The 21,081-nt window shown below is 35.4% G+C and overlaps 1 protein-coding gene across 2 annotated transcripts in view; it reads left to right on the forward strand.

Annotated features, from left to right (window-relative positions):
• Nup98-96 (nuclear pore complex protein Nup98-96) overlaps positions 1-6,600 on the forward strand; it is a 610,292-nt gene extending 603,692 nt beyond the window's left edge. For both annotated transcript variants that reach the window (XM_090395312.1, XM_090395313.1), the window contains one exon: positions 5,424-6,600. In XM_090395312.1, coding sequence (XP_090251438.1) covers positions 5,424-5,625 — 202 coding nt within the window. In that variant the 3' untranslated portion in view covers positions 5,626-6,600. The remainder of the gene's footprint in view (positions 1-5,423) is intronic.
• Positions 6,601-21,081: the final 14,481 nt, after the last annotated feature.

Here is a 21,081-nt window from a genome sequence, read left to right on the forward strand (position 1 = left end):
TCTTGGAGCCCTTTGAAGAAAACTCCTTCTTTAAATTTAGCCCACTAGGGGTGCCATTTAGGACTCTAGACCAGACTTTGATTGCCTTTCTTCAACCTCATTTGCTCAGTGTTAGTGCCTGTGTGCACATATCATTGTTTTTTTATGCGATCCCTGATGATTGCAATACAATGTTGAGGAAATATAGGAAGTATTAATTAAAGTTTTTATAATTAATATTTTAGTATATGCTATTTCCTGAAAAATAATAGTTATGAGTAACCAATGTATAAGCCTATCTACCAGAATTATTCAGTGTTGAATGTCAGGAAACATTGATAAGGACTTTTCAGGCTAAAGATGAATTGAATGATTTCATACTAAGTAGACATGTTTTACCTCCCAAGGGGAGGGAAGAGAGAAAGAGAGAGGAGGGGAAAATGCAAGCCTAAGAATACACACAGTTGGCAAACATTATTTAAGTAACAGAAACCTTCTTAATGATAATGAGTAAGGATGCAAATTGAATTTTAAATTGATGTAATTATGTTATTAATACTTCATTTTTTTACATGAAATAATGTTGCTCAAATATCTTGTTTTTATCAGAAGAAACCATAGTATGCTACTAATTCTTGTAGCGAGGCTTATACGCTGTTAAACATGATAACTAATAATTAAGGAATTGACAGCGTACACTAGAAATATAAATTAAATAAACTTTAATATATACTTTCCGATATTTTGGCAAACGTCACGTTGCCATCTTCTTGGGAACTTAATACAAAGACACGTGCACACAAGTACTACATAACAGCAAATGAGAACCGAAGCTAGGAAGCTAACGTTTTCCTAAAGTCCTGATGGTGCCCCCTGGTGGGTTATATTGGTAGTTCTTGGCCTTTGGGCTGAAGTTCTTCTGATAAATGTTTCCCAAATTTGGGGCAGTCTCATGCATCCAAATTTGTTGAGGTTTGGCATGTTCCTAAGGGCTGAGGCTTATTCCATGAATAGTCTTTCATATTTGAACTTGCTGCGGTGTATTATTGTGGCTTTCTTCCATCTTATTCTGTGGCAAGTATCCAGAGCATGGTCTGCAAGCCCAGAGTGGCTGTACTGGTGAAATCGGATGCAATCCTTGTGTTCTGAGATTCTGATATTTGCTGTCCTGCCTGTTTGGCCAAAGTAGGACAATTTACAGCTGCAAGGGACCTGGTATACACCAGGTAGGTCTAGGGGAAGTGGTTGGTCTTTAGTGGAGCAGATAAGGGATGCCAATTTTCTGTGTGGTCTGTAACAAGTGGTCAAGTCATGTTTTTTTAAGATTTTGTTGATTTTTTCTGAGGTGCCTCGGACGTAAGGAATGGTGATGGATTTAGAGTAATCTTTTTTGTGAATGGGGGAAGGTGGGTTGTGAATAACTGGTTTAAGTATTTTTTGGATTCTTTTTTTTTGGGGGGGGGTAGCCATTGGCTGAGAAAGTGTCACGGATGTGATTTAGTTCAGTGGTCTGGGCTTGATCACTTGAACAGATTATTTTTGCCCTGTTGAATAGTGTCTTAATAACTCCATATTGTTGTGAGGTGGGGGGGGGGGGTGATGGGATGGATTGTTGGTGAATGTATCTGCCTGTATGGGTGGGTTTTCTATAAACTGAGAAAACCAAGGTTCCATCAGGTCGGCAGGTGACTAGTGTGTTTAGGAAGGGGAGGTTATTGTTTTCTTCTTTTTCCAGGGTGAACTTGATTCTAGGGTGTTGGTTGTTTAAATGTGTTAGGAAGGAGAGGAGTGAATCCAGGCCATGTGGCCAAATAGCGAACACATCATCAATGTAGCGAAGCCATATGGTAGGTTTTTGTGGGGCTGAGTTTAAGGCTTTCTCTTCAAAAGTCTCCATAAAGAAGTTGGCCAAGGGTGGGGAAAGTGGTGAACCCATGGCTATCCCCCTCTGTCTGTTTATAGAATTTTTCCTGCCAAACGAAATAGTCTGAGTTCATTATAAACTGAAATAGGGCTGAGATATCAGGAGGAAATTTAGCTTGGATTAGCTCTAAGGTTTCTTTGAGGGGGACATTCGTGAATAAGGAGGAGACGTCAAAACTGACCATTATGTCATTATGTTGGGGTGTAAGGTTTTCTATATTGGCTTTGAAGTGGGCTGAGTTTTTTATGTGTGATGGTGTGTTGCCAGTATAGTGTGAGAGCGCTTTGGCTAAATGCTTGGCTAGTTTGTAAGTGGGGGAATCAGTGCATCCACTATGGGACGTAATGGCACATTTTCTTTATGTATTTTTGGGAGCCCATATATGCTGGGGGGGTCTAGAGTTATATGGTTTCAGTCTGTTGGTAATCTCCACAGGCCAAGAAGTGACCTTCTTAAGGAGCCTATGGAGTTTTCTAATTTGAGAGTTGGTGGGATTGTATTCAATAGGGAGATAAGTGGATCGATCTAATAGTAAAGCCTTGAGCTTACCTGTGTAGTCATTAAGATTGAGTACCACAGTGGCGTTCCCCTTATCTGCTTTGGTGATCACTATTTCTTTGTTTTTCTTCAATTCTTGTAGTGACTTATATTCACTAATGGATATGTTGGATTTTGGAGGTTTTGCTTTTGTGAGAACACAGGCTACATCCAATCTAATGTCATTGGCGATGTGGTTTCAAAGGTGGCGAATCCCGCGTTCAATTTGGATCATTAATTCCTCGGCCGGTAATTTCTTAGGAGCAATGGCGAAGTTGTGACCACGTGACAGAGCATTGAGTGCTTCAGGCTTCAAGATAACTGACGAAAGGTTAACTACAGTGTTGGTTTGTAGTTTAGGTTTGGATGCAGAGTTCTTTATTAATTTTTCAAACTTGTTGATATGTCGGCTCCATATTCGTTCGAATTCTTTATTATTATTCTAATATTTCATATAAATAATAATATATATTCATATAAATAATAAATAATATTTATTATTTATATGAATTCTTAAATTAGAAAACTCCATATGCTCCTTAAGAAGGTCACTTCTTGGCCTGTGGAGATTACCAGCAGACTGAAACCATATAACTCTAGACCCCCCCCCATCGCATATATGGGCTCCCAAAAATACATAAAGAAAATGTGCCATTACGTCCCATAGTGGATGGCATTGATTCCCCCACTTACAAACTAGCCAAGCATTTGGCCAAAGTGCTCTCACACTATACTGGCAACACACCATCACACACAAAAAACTCAGCCCACTTCAAAGCCAATATAGAAAACCTTACACTCCAACATAATGACATAATGGTCAGTTTTGACGTCTCCTCCTTATTCAGAAATGTCCCACTCAGGAAAACCTTGGAGCTAATCCAAGCTAAATTTCCTCCCGATATCTCAGCCCTATTTCAGGTCACGATGAACTCAGGCTATTTCGTTTAGCAGGGAAAATTCTAAAAACAAATAGAGGGGACAGCCATGGGTTCACCACTTTCCCCACCCTTGGCCAACTTCTTTATGGAGACTTTTGAAGAGAAAGCCTTAAACTCAGCCCCACAAAAACCTATCATATGGCTTCACTACGTTGATGATGTGTTCACTATTTGGCCACATGGCCCGGATTCACTCCTCTCTTTCCTAACACATTAAACAACCAACACCCTAGAATCAAGTTCACCCTGGAAAAAGAGGAAAACAATAACCTCCCCTTCCTAGACACACTAGTCACCCGCCAACCTGATGGAACCTTAGTTTTCTCAGTTTATAGAAAACCCACCCATACAGGCAGATACATTCACCAACAATCCATCCCATCACCCCCCCCCCCACAACAATATGGAGTTATTAAGACACTATTCAACAGGGCAAAAATAATCTGTTCAAATGATCAAGCCCAGACCACTGAACTAAATCACATCCGTGAAACTTTCTCAGCCAATGGCTACCCCCACCCACCCCAAAAAAAAAAAAAAAAGAATCCAAAAAATACTTAAACCAGTTATCCACAACCCACCTTCCCCCACCCCCATTCACAAAAAAGATTACTCTAAATCCATCACCATTCCTTACGTCCGAGGCACCTTGGAAAAAATCAACAAAATCTTAAAAAAACATGACTTGACCACTTGTTACAGACCACACAGAAAATTGGCATCCCTTATCTGCTCCACTAAAGACCAACCACTTCCCCTTGACCTACCTGGTGTATACCAGGTCCCTTGCAGCTGTAAATTGTCCTACTTTGGCCAAACAGGCAGGACAGCAAATATCAGAATCTCAGAACACAAGGATTACATCCGATTTCACCAGTACAGCCACTCTGGGCCTGCAGACCATGCTCTGGATACTCGCTACAGAATAAGATGGAAGAAAGCCACAATAATACACCACAGCAAGTTCAAATATGAAAGACTATTCATGGAATCAGCCTCAGCCCTTAGGAACATGCCAAACCTCAACAAATTTGGATGCATGAGACTGCCCCAAATTTGGGAAACATTTATCAGAAGAACTTCAACCCAAAGGCCAAGAACTACCAATATAGCCCGCCAGGGGGCACCATCAGGACTTTAGGAAAACGTTAGCTTCCTAGCTTCGGTTCTCATTTGCTGTTATGTAGTACTTGTGTGCACGTGTCTTTGTATTAAGTTCCCAAGAAGATGGCAACGTGACGTTTGCCAAAATATCGGAAAGTATATATTAAAGTTTATTTAATTTATATTTCTAGTGTACACTGTCAATTCATTAGTATGCTACTAAAAACTGCATCTTTTAGCATTAGCCAGCAGTAGAAGTATTCTAAGCAGTTCATCTCTCTCTCTCACACACAAAAGGGTTTTCTGAATAATTTTCTGTATCTATTCTAGTTGCATATATATGATTATATTACAGATAATATCTCATCATTTGAAATATTGAGTCCTTTGTTGCTTGTTTATCCAGAAAGGAACAGATAGTTAAATGCTACAGGCAAAGTTTTAATATTTTTAACAGCTGGTGTGTGTGTGTGCTTTTTGTTTCCCTCTGACATTAATTAACACATTCGCTGCCACGCTACTTCGGCATGGTCTGTTCCCCTACGCCGAGCAATTTCACTTCTTCAAGGTCAGTACGATAATCTCGTTACTGGAGGTAAGCGTCCTACGAGTATACTCGTAGTTGGCTTGTACAGAGCATATACGATCTATGAGAATACACAGTTTTGATGCTAGCCCCACAAGCCAAGCATTTTCACTTCTTCAAGGTCAATACAATAATCTCGTTCCCGGCAGTAAGCGTCATACGAGTATACTCGTAGCTGGCTTGTGAAGCAGGTTTACCCACTACGAGTATACTCGTAGTTGGCAGCGAACGTGTTAAAGGTAAACTGTAATTTTGTAAACCTTCATGAAGATATAATTTAATGTTTTATATGTTTTGCCATCTCAGATTTATAGTAATTAAATAAAAATTTTATTTTTTTATTTTTATGTAGATTATGCCAATCAGAAATGGCAAAGAAAATAGCTACCTTATTAAGGGCAGTTCTGACTCTCCAAAAAGCCCGTCAAGGGGGTGTACATGAGCCTACTTATCTTTTGGCAACTCATATCACTTCCCTCCCAATGCCTGAAGACTATGCATTACAAGAACTGCAGGCAATGACTCGTAGTTATATGCTTGCTCTTACATCTTAATGACATTTAAAACAAAAATGTTAATTTGCAAGAAGATTAGTTTCTCTAAAATTGCCTGATTGTGATGACACATGGCCAAGCATGAGGTGATTACTACTACAACTCTGCTTTCTCATAATTCCAGTTAAGTGACCCAATGATGAAATTATAATGTTGCCGTTACAAACATGACCCAGCTGCTAAATGATGTGTACAGGAAAGAAAATGTATTTGAGAAAGTTAGCAAATTGTTTAACAGCGGTGTTCAAATAAATCTGACTACTTACTCAGATATTAAAGTGATATTTAACAAGAATTTTTTATGGGAGCATTGCTGAGAAATTATGAACACACTTTGAAGCTAGTAAAACTTGTACAGAAGTTAGCCAGAAAAAAGTTATTTAAATAAAATAATCTGAAGGTACTAAAAATTCCTTTCCCAAATTGGATTAATATGTGCATAAAATGAAAATTTAATCTCTAAGTATGTGTTGAATATTTTGTATATTTGTGTAAATTTTTCAATTTTTGCTATAATTTTAATATTTTAATTTTTTTTTTTGTCTCCCACATCCCTCACTTCAAGTCCCTTTAATACAAGTTATGTATTTGAAACCTAGATAAATTTACGTCACATGATTCTGTTGTCCATTCTGTTTTTGTATGAATATCATGCCAGAACATCCACAATTTGCAATATAATTTATTTAAGAAATTGTTAGTAAGACGTTCTTAAATTCATAAGATCTAAATTCAGATTAGTGTTTGCCTTTCCATAAGCTTTAAAAGGTGTAAAATTTACTATAATTTAAAAAATTAAATAAAAATATAGAAGAAGAGGATGGATAAACAAGAAAGAAAGAAAGAAATGTGTTCAATTTGTTTGATGCAGGGATATTGAAATATCTCAGCAGTGAGAATGTATTATAGGGCATTTTAATCTTGTAATATTTCAATGACAATAAAAGTTCCTTTATGAACTTTGAAAACATGAAAGTGAGTTTGAAATAGACTTTTTTACTGTTTTGTCATCTGTTAATTTTAAAATTCTGTGATGTTTCTGTTAACATAATTTAACTGTTTACTTTATTATAAGGGGTTTTTTTTTTTTCAAGAAAAATTCCCATTTTAAAATGTCACAATCTCTATATCTGATTTGTTTTTTTTTATTATTATTATTATTATTTAAATGTGTAATGAAAAATTATAATTACTTTATACAGTGCTACAAATTTGATGGAACTGTGGCAGTTCCCAAATGTTTTTTCAACTGTTCAAAACAATATTCCAATACTTCAATTATAAGGGAATGTTTCAACTGAAGGCAATCTCATTTGGAGATTTTCTGTCCTAGAAGCTTGGTTTTTTATCCCTAAAAAAGAGAAAACTATTGAGAACACAAGCATTTGACCAATAGAATCAAACATGTGACTCATTGCCACATGATTGATTCTTTCCCCACTGAACAACCAGAGTTGTCTCTTTAATAATGTAATATAAAAATCATTTATAATTATTAAAGAGACAACTCTTTAATCTTGTTTGTTTATTTATTTATTTTGGATGCTTTAGGATCATTAAGAAATGTGGACAACCAACTGGGCTTCACCTAGTGTGTAAGCTCACATCTTGAGGTGTGTCTTATTAAAATCTGCTTGAATGGGCTGACTGTTTGGAACTTAGCCAGCCAAATCATATTCTGTATTGCCTGAAATTACATATGCATTATAATGGTACAACATAATCAGATGCTGTGAGTAGGAGTATTTCTCTGTAATACCGGGTTGAGTTGTTTTCATAAGGGAACCAGAGCAAACAGCAAAAAGTCATCTACTGAAACATTCTCAACAGAACTGAAAATAGGCATCATCGTTATAGATATATCAGCAGAATATAAACAGGGAGCTATCACTGGGATTAAATAGAAATACTGAGTTGACGTAATTGGCATTATTGGCAAGCAAAGAAGGAGAGAGATCATACTAAATGATTTTTTTTTTTTTTTTTCAGGCAGTAAGAGTATAGCTATAATAATTAAATGTGAATATCAACTTGCTTGATATTCACATTTATATTCTAGATTGATGAAAGCAAATTTCAGAATGCAAAATTGGATGCTGCACATACTTGTGCTGAGGTTCCCACTGAAAGTGACAGTAGAGAAAGAGAATGTTTCAAGTCATCTCGAAACATTTCCTTTCTCTAGAGTGGATAAGCATAAAGGAAAAGCTGTTTCTTATTGTAAACCTTAACAGCATAGCTAGAAATTAATCCCACTGTAGCTATGCAGTCAGGAATACTTAAGATGGTCTCTTCCACCCATAGGCCTGATTCGTCAGCTATGCTAGTTCCGAGCCCAGATAAAAATGGGGGGGGGGGGGTTGAGATGGTGCCATAAATAGGGGCTCATGGATGTTGCATCATTGTATAAAATTGTATTGGAAAATTCGGAGAAAAGGATAATATGGAATTATATCTTTCCATGTGCACAAATTCACATGGAGAACACATCTAAGAAAAGTTTTATCTTCAAATTAGTGTCAAATGCAAGAGTGTACAGGAAATATGTAAAGAGAAAGTGATCCCCATGTTGAGCCAGATAAACAAGTATTCTATTGTAAAGAAAATTGGAAGGAACTGAAATTTTGAAAGAATTAAAAGGGTCAACTCTTTTGATTCCAGTATACAAATATTGGGAACTTACAGACTGAATGGCAGAATCTTAAAAAACATTGATTCAGCCAGGTAAGCTGGTGGTGAGATTGTCTCCATGATTAGACAAAGTCCTGTGGTGGAAACAGGAAATTAAAAAAAATTTGTTAAATGAGGTAGCCACTGACAGAATAATATTCAGGAGAAATATAATCATGATTTCTTTTCAGAACTGGAAGCATAAAATGGCATTAGAAACCTGAAATGTGAAAAGGAAACTTCCCCCTGGAGGCTGTGTAAAAGTGTGATGAAGAGGGAAGTGCAGAATATTTTTTACATAAGATGGGTGAGTGAGTGGAATGCATGGCTAGGATATGTTGATTTCTAAGGAGAGTAAAGAACGTTAAGGTTTGATATGTCACTGGTTCAGCAAGACCTACCACAGTGAGTTAACAGACTCATTATTAAAGGTCTAACAGCGAGTCTGTTATTAATAATAATAATATTTTACCAGAACTGTTTAAATATGAAGTATAAAAGTTATGGTATGTACACTGCATAAGTCAGAAACTGAATTCCAGATTTATTGGAGTAGCCAGGCTCTGACTAAGTTATAAAAAGGAAATAAAGTTGTGCATGAGAAGTATGAATCAAGAAAGATTTTTTACTTCATGACAAATAGTTGAGAAATCCTAAAAATATACAAGAATCGGTTTACTTTTTTTTCCCTTCTCAAGACAAGGAAATGATAGAATATGAAATTAGCTTCCCTTGATATGATGTCTAAGGGGAAAAACTATTAAAACTTCAGTGCAAGAACAGTATAGTTTATATTTTCATTGCAGATCAGCAAAGTAACACACTCATAATTATTTACATAAAATTATTTGAAATTTTTTGTGTTGATATTTCCATCGTCTCAGGAAACTATTGTCTGTAACAGATTTACAGCATTTGATGAGCTGTGTTGAATGCTAGTATTTTTGTAAAAATCTAAGTGCAATATAACTTTTAAAAAGTTATAATACAGTTTATTAAATATTAACCTATTTTTTGGCTTATGTACTGTACACATAGTTTTGTTACTGAATTTTGTCATTAAAAGGCCTGATTAAAACTAACATTGAAATGACCTCAACAAAATGTTTGTCGTATAAAATAGGATTCTTAAATACCAAATTTCATTAAATTCCATCAGACCAGTGCATAATTACAGTAGAACCTCAATTATCCATCAATTTTTCCTAATTGTTAACTAACAGATTTTTATAAGAGAACTAAAAAAAGATTCTCGTATACTGTCAACTCTCACTACAGTAAGCCAAAAAAAGGTTTGTGATACTAGATGGTTGCTATAGTAAGTTTGTTTGGAATTTTTGGTAAATTGTATGAAATTTACCTGCTACTTGTTATTCTTCGAATAGATTATTCCAAAGTCTACCCAGACATTCTCATTCTGAGAATTAGCATCCCTTAATATGCCTTCTCATAAATATGTATTGATTAATTAATACTGTATATTTATACACTGCTGTAATCCCTAAATAAATGTGATAGAGAAACAGAAATTCATGGCATCAAATGTATAAAAAAGTTCAAAATCATGTAATGATTATAGCTACTTCATCTGTTATAAACCACTGAAAAACTGAAGGCATTCTCTCAAAATGTATGTGGTTGCTTAAAAACTAGGAGGATGAATTAAGGCAGTTTTATTACTGTGAAATATTAGCATTTTTGCTTTTAATAACGCACATAATAGTGGAAGGGAAATGTTTTAAAAAATAAATTCCATATGTTTTATTATACTTACACACTAAGAACATGTGTACTAGATTGAATGCCCATATATATAAAACCTAATATGTATTTTATATTGCAAAATATGGACAATAAATTTATTTTTCCATTAATCTTTTCTCTAATCTGTCTCCCCTTGATACTTAAAATTGATGTTCTACTGTATTACCATCAGTTTGAATCATGTGGGCATATTCTGGTGTACATGTATATCCTAAATAACAAATTTATTAAATTTCATATAACCAGAAAAATGAAACTAATTAGATATGTTTTGCACAGCACCAGTTGAGCAACTACACAAATGTGCTCAACAAAATCACTGTTAAACACACAACAATGGATACAAATGACATGGAGTCAAAAACTATACGAGACTGGAAAGTTCTGATAACACCTAGAACAAAAATGGCATTAAAGCAACTGATATAACCACAAGAAAAATTATTTTCTTATATATAAGAACATAAGTTACATTCATAGCTCTGCTACTAGTATGTTCTTTCTTGTGGTTATAGCAGTTACTCTAATATCATTTTTGTTCTAGGTGTTTAGTCAGAACCCCCCGTATATGGCTTTGAATAGCCATATATCTATCTACTTTCAGTCCTCATTGAAGTATGAGGATATCTTGAGAATAAAACTGTCACACTGGACAGTGATACATGCACATATCATGAAATGTGCTGAAGTACATGCCCAATGAGTCTTGACTTTGTGCTGGCTCAGTGCTGCTCACTTCTGGTGGGGGGGAAGAGCATGTTCTTTGACAAACTGGAACAATATCGATATCTTAGACCAAGGAGTCCCCAGCCTATATTCACTTGACCAACCAGGCCTGCCTGGTTCAAATTAATTATAATCGAAATTTATTGCTAATATTTTAATATAAACTGTTTAAAATAAACATATTTGGTCGTTTGAAAATTAAACATACAAACTTATTGTTTTAATAATGACCATATCGTAATGCGTACAAACATCTTACATTCTTTGCCTACCAGTTTCGCTAGCAAACTGTCTAGCTTTTTCAAGGCATTGACAGAAAAGCATAAAAAACTAGTAAATGCAAATTGAAAGGAACAAAAAAACGTTGTAAACAATCTAGTAGCTAAAGTTACACGTTCGTGTGACAGAGAAGTCTGAGACGTCTCTGTCACACGAACATGTTTTTTTGTTCCTTTCAATTTGCATTTACTAGATTTTTATGCTTTTCCGTCAATGCCTTGAAAAAGCTAGACAGTTTGCTTGTGAAACTGGTAGGCAAAGAATGTAAGGTGTTTGTAGGCATTACAATATGGTCAGTATTAAAACAATAAGTTTGTATCTTTAATTTTAATATAAAATTATTTTAATTATGAACATTTCATAATTATTTATGTAATTGTGATTTTCTTTTTTAAATCTCTCAAACATAACTGAGTTTTCTCTTGAAAAATTCAAAAGTTTCTTGTTAATTCTAAAATGTTTGGTGTCAATGAATGAAGTGTGCTTTTTGTTTGTCAGATAATTGAAGGTACAAGATGTACCAAAAGTCAGTTGACACAAAACCTGTTTATGGGTTGGTTATTTGAATGTCAGATAATTGAGAGATCACTACATCAAGATTCTGCAATATCCTTTATAATGAAAATTTCCATAGCCACAAATGAGTCCAAATGGAAAACATGTGGACTTATCAGAAATAAGAGACTCAAACTGTTTGTGAAATTTCAGCTGCTGTTGATTGAAAACATTTCTCTCTCTCCTCTTGAATGGAAATGTGTTTAATAGTTACACAGAAAATACTGAGGCCAGAAATGCTATATCGCCCAACAGTTTGTAGGGAAATTAAAATCAGACTTTCATTACATGCTAGAGATTAGTGAATTCTTTGAATAGACAAGAAAATAGTAAACTTATAAAACAGTTTGCATATTTTAGGCACAATTTCAGTGACTATGGCAAACTAAATATGGAAATGAGAGATCAATGACCAATGCAGATGAGGGTAGAATTATTTAACAATTATTTTGAGATATTTTATCTTGTAAAAGTAAGTTTTATTTGTAGAAAGATGGAGAAGGTTGAATGTGTAGACATGCATAAGGAGAATGTATTTTTGAATATGAAATACTCAGAGTAAAAGCAGTGAAACCGGATAGGATTTTGCTACGTATTTTAAGAGAGAGAGTGTGCTAAGAAACTGAAAGCTCCATTGACTGTTTAATGAATGTCTAGTTAGTGGGAAAGTCAGTAAGGAGTGGAACAAAGATAAAATAAATGGCATGTAAGTGTGGTAAATGGAAACATCACACTATAGACCAGTTTGTATTCTGTAAAATTTTGGAGAAATTAGAGATATATAGAATTGGACAGAAAGTAATATCTGTGAAGGTCACTATGGATTTGTTAAGGAGCACATTTGTTTCAGCATGCCTTTCATAATGTAGCAAGAGCAGTTATTAAAGAAAATGCATATACTGGCTTTTTTTGCAAAGGCAGTTGACAGATTGCCACATGATTAGTTAATATTTGAGTTGCAAAGTGTGGGTTTAAATATCAGGCACATGAATTGGATTCGAAATTGGTTGTGTGATAGAAATCACAGTTGTGTGTAGGTGGGGTAGTATCAAGGAGAAAGAAAGTCACAACTTCCTACAATCAATGGATTGATTGTAGGAAGATAAACAGTTGTTCGCAGATGATGTGAAGCTTAGAAGGTTTATTTAGTAATAGCTCGTGTGATCGTTCAGGAGGATTTTACTATGCTGGAAAGGAGATATTAGCTTAATGCAACTGAAAATTAAACATGCCAAGAAATTATATTCTGGGTTTCATCCTTTATCCAAACATAAGCAAACATTTTGTGCTTAAAGTCACTTCACGACTGGACTACTGTATATAGACTAGTGACGTCACATCAGTTACCTTAGTATCCCATAATGCAATGTACATATCCTTACACACATATAATGCTATGTACTATGGGAAGGGTCACTACCCAGATTGGTTTCGACCTTTATTCATTCACCATAGTCCCTTTTTCCAGCACTTGTATCTCATTGTATCTATTAAGCATAATGCCTTCCCAGCACTGCCATATCTATCCTTTTCAAGAACATTCTCGTGATGGTAAGGAGTATCACTTTCATGTTAGATCAAGTGTCATCTAGGAATAGACAAAAGACTAAAAAAAAGGCTCATCTGTAAAGATTATATTAGTTCATTCATGTCTTTTACAATTTTCATGGATATAACCCCACTGAAAACGTGTTCTACGATGAGCTGTGGATATAGGGATGCAGACTACAGGAATTTGGATATAGGCCTACTTGTCGCAGACATCTTCCCACATTTTGTTGAGATATCGGCATACCTGTGCTTGAATGGAGCTGACTTGCCATGGTACGATTATGTTTGGCTGTTATAACCAAAAACATGCTTCATGGTAGAGCAAATGTCTGGAACACATTCCATTGATTTGAAATGCTGCCCAGAGCCTGGATATAACACTATGTGAGATTCCAAACTTTCTGGAAATATCAGCAATTCGGCCTTCTTCAAGCTTTCCAATAATTCTTACATGCGTGAAATCATCTAGGTATCTCTGAGACATTACAAGACATCCAAGTTTACAAGTTTATTCCTTCATGAAAAGAACTTTCAAACACAATTTACTTAGTGCAGCATTTTGCCGTTTATCCTATTGAGTGCTACCAAGTGATCCCCTTTGTGCGAAATTCGAAAATTTGAATGTGTACCCGCTTTCTGCTTGGAATCATCAGTTATACAAATTGCCACAAGCTGTGATTTTTCTGAATATGAGATTGTGATTTTCAGAAATAGTGTTCATCCTTAGGTTTTGGACACCAGTGCAGCAGAAAAATCTTGGGAATGTAAAAGGATCTGAATTTAAGTTTCACAGATCTAGAAAAGGAATTTTACAAGATTAATACAGGGAAATTTTTCAGAACAGGTCTGGTGACAGGAGAAGTAGGGGTCATCCTTGGGAACTGAGAAAGAGTGTAGTTAGCAAGTGTGTAAGAACTATACTCTTGAAGAGTAGTGAATGAGTGGAATAGTTTGCCAGCATCTGCTGTAGGTGACATTACTGTGAATGAGTTCAAAGCAAAGTATGAAAAATACTGTGCAAATGTTGGATAGGGCTTGACATGATATTTAGGATCTCCTTAGATGAGTCTAAGGATCCCATTGAGTAACCTGTAATAGTACAAACAGAAAACATTCAATGAAAATGCAACTAGAAGTTTATCAATAGGTAGATAGTGTAAAATTCGATGCAGTAGAAGTTCTTAATTTTTTTTTAGGCATCGACTTTTACAGAAGTCATAAATATTGTAAATATAATAAAACTACACGCTGCCATACTGATTGTAAACGTGGACACGGGTATCTGGTAATAAGGAGTAACACTGAATTGTTCATAAAAATATTAAAATAGTATAAATATTCAAGATTATGCACTTTATGTAAATTCAGGAGTGATATTGTAAAAATGGTCTAGTGCTGAAATAGTTTTCTGCCTCAAGTAAAAAAGATTACAGTGGATTATGTCTGGGATTTGAACAAGGACGTTTTCCTGCCTACATTGAAGGTCAAAACCGCTGACGTCAGAGTGTTCGCAGGGGGTGTCCGACGCTGAAACACGGAACTCCCAAAAACCGTATATAGGAGGCCTTAAGAACAAGACTCTCTCTCTCTCTTTCTCGTAGTCCTCTAGCTGCAGTCCGTAGGCCCGATTGGACTCGTCGTTACGCAATCCGGGGGGGGGGAACAGGGGGAGCCCTGGAGAAGCATTGAAAGTTTCCGTGATGTGTAGCAAGTAAGGGAACTTACCTCGTGCACCGAAAGCGGGACGCCTTCGTTCGAACTAGTTCCATCGGCGAAGAGGTGCCGCTACTCCCGCAAGTGAATTACGGAAAGATGGCTATTTTGAACCGAACGAGGAAATCCAGCACACAGAACGGATTGGAGAAGTCGGCAGAAACAGCCGAGAATCTCATGTGCTGATAGGACAATATGTGTTATTAAGGGCCTGTGAGTAGATTTTTTTGCATTAATAGTTAAGTGCGGAAGGATAATTGTGAGTCCACTGGATATAATGTTATACTAGGCTAATAGTATTGTCGCGGATAGCAAGGTTGGAAATCGAAATGTTAACATAGCATAAGTTAAGAATAGTGACAGTCAGTTTTGTAGAATATGAGAATCTCCTCTCACTGTAAATGGCAAGTTTAATAATGTTAGACAGTAATTGTAATTCAAGATAGGATTAAGAAGTTGTTTCAAAAGTATGTAACAGTGTAGAATTACCTTAAGTTACAATAAATGTGTTTTGTTTGCTTAATACAGACAATCGCCTGATTATTCAAATTAAGTGGATATTGAATCCAACATTATTTCAAAGCCGAATAGAGAAACTACAAGAGTTTCGTGCCGAATATATAGAAACTACAAAAGTTTCGGTGGATCCAAGCGTAAGCAAACCTTTCATGACAGGGGCAACTCGTAGTAAAGATGGAGTAAGCTCTGATCACAATCCTTAGCATTTCCCATAATGAAACACATCTTCTAGCGGACATGTATAATGTTATACATTATCGGGGGAGGGTCACTATCCAGACCGGTTTCGACCTTTTTTTGAGGTCTCATCAGGGAGTAGGCAGACCCAAAATGTAAATACCCAGGTTGTAGTGATGCAGAAGTCATACTTCACTGTATTGCCAGATATTTGTACAATGCACTGCCTCGCAAAAAAAAAAAAAAAAAAAAAACTCCGAAACTGTATGCAAAGAATTTGAGGAATTGCTACGACTTAAGTCTACAATTAGATTCGGCAATATTCTAAAGGTGCTATGACATTTCGATTGCTTTACGTGAAGAACTCATGTGGCGCAGTCATAAATAAAATAAATTTTCCTGATTTCTTTTAGCATAGGAGATAGTTATCTGTACTTTTGAATTGGCCTAGTTCACAGGCATATTCACCACCAGTGTCACCGTTTTGTAGGAACCTTAAAGTTCAAGTGGTAGGAAAAAGGGGATAGAATAATTATTTTAGGAAGGAACATCAGTTTAACTAAGTTCACGTGATATAACAATTCATTATCGTATAGCAAGGGCGCAATAGAAGAAGTTAAAAAGGCCACATGTTACATAAGACAAAGGAACAAAACAAAAGGGGAAAAGGACAATTAAAAGTAAGTAGAAACACAATAAGATAAAACAAACCAAAAAGAGATAACAGGTTCATTTGAATTACTCCCAAAGCATGTAAGACTATTGGGCCATTTTGTTAATTGAGCCTGTTCTCTGGCTATTTTTGGGGAGGGAATAAAAACCCTGCCACCTCTGCATGAGACAAACTAATATTCCTTCACTTCAAAAAGTATATGCTAATGAATCCCATTAGTGTGAGTAAGGCTATATTTCGCCTTTCTATCTCCCTAGCTGGTAGGACTTTGCAACAGATGATCGTTTATTATATATAGAGGATTTATATCACGTCTTTTTTTCTCCCACTTTCAGTCGTTTGAATGAAAGTTTATTTTAATGCAGAGTAATTTTCTTTTAACTGATAACGGTTCCAATACCTACAAGTGTCAGAACCCTCAGAATCAAGGACATAAGAACACATTAACAAGTAGAGATAATGAAGTTGTTCCTCTTTATGAAGCCTTGATATGCCCATATCTGGATTATGTGCCTAAGTCTAGTCCCCGGGTTTCTTTCTCAGGTCCCCTGGGGTGAGGAAACAAGAAAGGATTCAGAGGCAAATGACCAAGATGGTGGGTGGCCTGTGGAATGTTCCCTATGAGGATAGAGTGAAGGTGTGTGGATTGCAGAAGTTGGTTGATAGGAGAAAAAGAGGGGATATGAAAGAAACATTTAGTTGCTTAAAGGGTTTTATAGGGGATATATTTCAGCACTTGGCTAGAGGGACCAGAACATTCCTGGAAGTTGAATAAAGAAGTGGTTAAGTAGGGGGGGGGATGAGATTTGTTGCTGGAGAGTTGTGAATAAGTGGAATGGATTGCCAGAGTCAGTTGTGAGTGCTGTCTGTTAATGGGTTCAAGGAGAGGTATGATAGTTGGGTCTCCTGCGATGAGTCTTCGGACTCCATGGTGGCCCCCGTATAATGATGATAATACGTGGAAAATACTTAGAGACAGGAGCTAGCAAGATCTACTCCTTTAAGTAGGTACTTTTGTCATAATGAAAGATTTCGTTTCCAGAGAGAAACTTTCTTCTGGGGGAAACCACATAACATCCAACCATAATTGGTGTTATGCTGTCATGTTCCACATAACACTAGTTATGGGTGGAAGTAGAAGGGAGTGGTTAATAGATTCCCCCACCTCATGTGGCAATGGAAGCTCTTGAGTATCTATTAAATGTGGCGAAAAGAAAAGATCCAGTTCCCAAAGTTGAAAAAATAAATAAATTCTCTAATGCCATTTATTCCCTAGAACTAGTTGGTAAGGCTGTTTTGGCTGTATAACTTTTGGAGACTGAGTTGGCAGTTCTGTCTTAACCGGTTGTCAAATTAGTCTTGGGCCAGTTAACTATTTCATAGTTAACTGGCCCAAGACTAATTATCAAAGGCATTCAATGATGAGAGATAGAGAAGTGGCGCCATCTCATGGTCCCTAACACAGTATATATATATATTATTTGTGTGAAATAGTTTCGGTTCTACTTTCGATTTCTTTAGTTAGACGAAAAACCAGTTAAAAAAAAAAAACTCCACCCGAGATCGGATAACTTGTGAACCAGCCAAAGAAACGCTTATGAAAAATTTTAACCAGCAACTAGATTCGAACTGAGAACGTGCTTCTGGTAGGCTAGCACTATAGGTGGAAACGCCACCCCTAGAAGGCCAGTGGAATATCAGAGATATCCACTGGAAACTCCATCAAAGGCAAAGTGCAATGAAAAAATAACTTTACAGAGCTAATTAGCTGAAGGATTAAAAATAAGTGTCATTGTTTATTTTTATTCATCTCTATAAAGAGATTTTTTACTCCAAGTGTTTATTAATTACAGAAGGGTTCAATTCCAATGGGTGCAATGACAACTATTTCTTTTAGAATCCAGCAAATCACTGACTCAAGACCAAATAAAAATTATTACGCGACATCTCCAGGGAGTCCAAATACTCATCGAGGGAGAATACCTACTCAACTACACCACCGCTAGTGTTTCCACAAACATCTTGATGATTTTGCGACATCCCCTAAAATCAAATTTAAATTATGACAGGAGCAAAAAGTATAAAATGCCTTTTCCTTTTCATTTAAAATGTAAGCATTGACTCCCTTATATACTCCTTTCATATTCGCTCCGTTATCATACCCTTGCCCTCTACAATCTAAGATTTAATTTATTCAAAAGTGATTTTATATATTTTCATATATACCTTTACCAGTAGTATCATTATCATTAGTTGTTAAAAACGTCAAAAAGTGTTCACGAATTTCAATATCTGGTTCAAATATATGTAAAAATCACTGAAATTTGCTCCTGATGACTAACATCAACATCAGGAGTACAATCGAGAATTATTGAATAGTACTTTGCCTGTCGTATCATATTTACAATATTTTGTTGAATTTGGTTCCCATATCAACAATTAATTTATTTTGCACAATGGATGATAGATACGAATTTTGTTTCTTACCTATAATTTTTTTCCCCCGAATATCGCATTAAATGTTCTTTTAAAAGTGGATCAAATTCTGCAATTAATTCTATGATTCCAAAAAAATTACCATTATGGGGTGTGTACAAAGTATCAAAATTACTTCTAAAAGCTAAATTATGTTCGGATAAATTGCTGCTACTATTCGTCTTAAAACATTTCTTAACCGTTCTGCTTCAAATTTTATGACATTTTGATTTGTCTGATCAATTGTATTGTGATTTTTTAAATTACATTCCATTTGTGTCCATGAATACATGCATTTCATGTGCACTGGATTTCATTCGTGCGACTTTAATCTTTCACTTACATGTCGCCAGTCAGAAAAGCCATTATTAGATAAAAAAAAAAATGAATATCAGAAGAAAATAATTTGCAACAAAAACAAAAAATAGAGTTGGAAGAGTTTGAATATACAAGCCATTTTCTGTTTTGCTTCTCTCCGTTTGCAATTGTCCTAACATAGTGAGCTGTGGAAAAACACCTCTTGTTGTCATCTTTTGGAAAATCATTTTCAGTCGAAGGAGACGGTGGACCACGTTGTACAATTTGTGTTAATGTTGCGTTGTTCAAAATTTTGGGCCATGTTGCTGGATCATTAATAGTAAATAGTTTGCCTTCCTGTGGTGTCTCAATTTTAGGATCTTCAATACTCATTGTTTGACCAAACGCGTCATGTTCTCCGCTTCCTTTGAGTATTTCAGAACTCTCATTATTAATTAATGTTGAAGCCAAAGAACTGTTTGTAGTTATTTCAGAACTCCCGTTATCAACTGATATATCTGAACAAATATATGAGTTCAACTTCATAAATTTAAACAGTCAATTTCTTTGACGTTCCTCAGCCGCTTCTTTTTCTTGTTTTCGCTTTCGTTTTTCATGCCCACTTGGGTATTTTCTTCCATAATAATCTCTCTCACGACTAGTCATTATTATTATTTTTATTAGTCATACTCTAGAATTAAATACGATAGATTTAATTATATAAAATAAGTTAATAAATTAAAACAAAATTACTTATCTGATAAATAATATATATCTAAAATAGATAATATTAGAAAATAAATCTAATATAGATTGAAAACTGCTATTGAAGAAAAATTCTGATGTCGGATAACCAAAAACAGTTTACAAAATATAATTTTTTAAGATCTTTGGCAAGTAATGTCACATAAAAAAATTGCCATGACAGTACGTGTATATACTTCTTCATAAAATCATAAACTAAAATTAAAAAACTCCTTAAAATTATTAAAAACACCTGTTTTTAAATGCACTTTTCCCTATTTAACACTATGTTGTATGACAGTGGTGGCGAACCTTTTTATGTGCGCGTGCCAAAAGTTTACAAATCAAGTTGCTGACGTGCCGTGAAGTTTTTAATAGGGGAAAAATTAATACAAAATTAATTGCAGAATTTTATTGAGACAAGTTTAAAAATTAACATAGAATTTCATAAAAATGAACTCATAATTTGGCATACACATTGTCGTATGCAAATCAATATCAACCTATTTTCAATTTATTAATTTATCAATATCAATTTATTAATGAGATTTTTGCAGTTGTACATTAGATGCCAAATGCTATCAGGTTCATATTTTATCACTGTTAGTAAGTAATACACACGCCGAATGAGATTCATCAGTCATTCTATTTCTTAAACTGTCTTGTATAAAATTCATTTCGAAAAATAATGACTCACAAGCATATGCAGAGGAGAAAATTGATAATATAGCCATCGCTAGTTTTTATAAACAACAAAAGGTTTCAGGAATGGCATTTCAGGTTTTCAATATTTCCTCTTCTGCATTCTTTTTAATTGCGCCCAATAATCGATCATTTTCCATTATTTCCAAGTCATTTCTCAAATCGACAAACTTTTGTTTCCATATAGAACTAGATTGAAAATCGATTAATTGCGTTTCTATATCTTCCAAATTCAGCCACTCGAAAATCTCTTGAAGAAAATTCGTTGATTATCGACTGAATAACTGTAGAAAACTCTATTTAAATTAAGGGGATGTTAAATTCCACATTGTTTTAAAGCGGAATAAGAAACTCAAAGATAGGAATCAAAGAGTTTCACGCCGAATATAGCAAACTATAAAAGTTTCGGCGGATTATAGCGTACGCTAAAGCACGTAGTTCAACACCAGGAGGATAAAGTTCTGATAATAGTGATCAGAACTATAACCTCCTCTGCTACGAGTTGCCCTAGTGTTGAGCTACGTGCTTTAGCGTACGCTATAATCCGCCGAAACTTGCAGTGCCGAATTGAAGCCTATTGGCTCTTTATATTTATGTGGAAAACTCTTTTG

The sequence above is a fragment of the Typopeltis vanoorti genome, chromosome 7 (assembly GCF_054136105.1).
Source record: "Typopeltis vanoorti isolate ZY-2024b chromosome 7, IOZ_Tvanoo_1.0, whole genome shotgun sequence".
NCBI classification, from domain to species: Eukaryota; Metazoa; Arthropoda; class Arachnida; order Uropygi; family Thelyphonidae; genus Typopeltis; species Typopeltis vanoorti.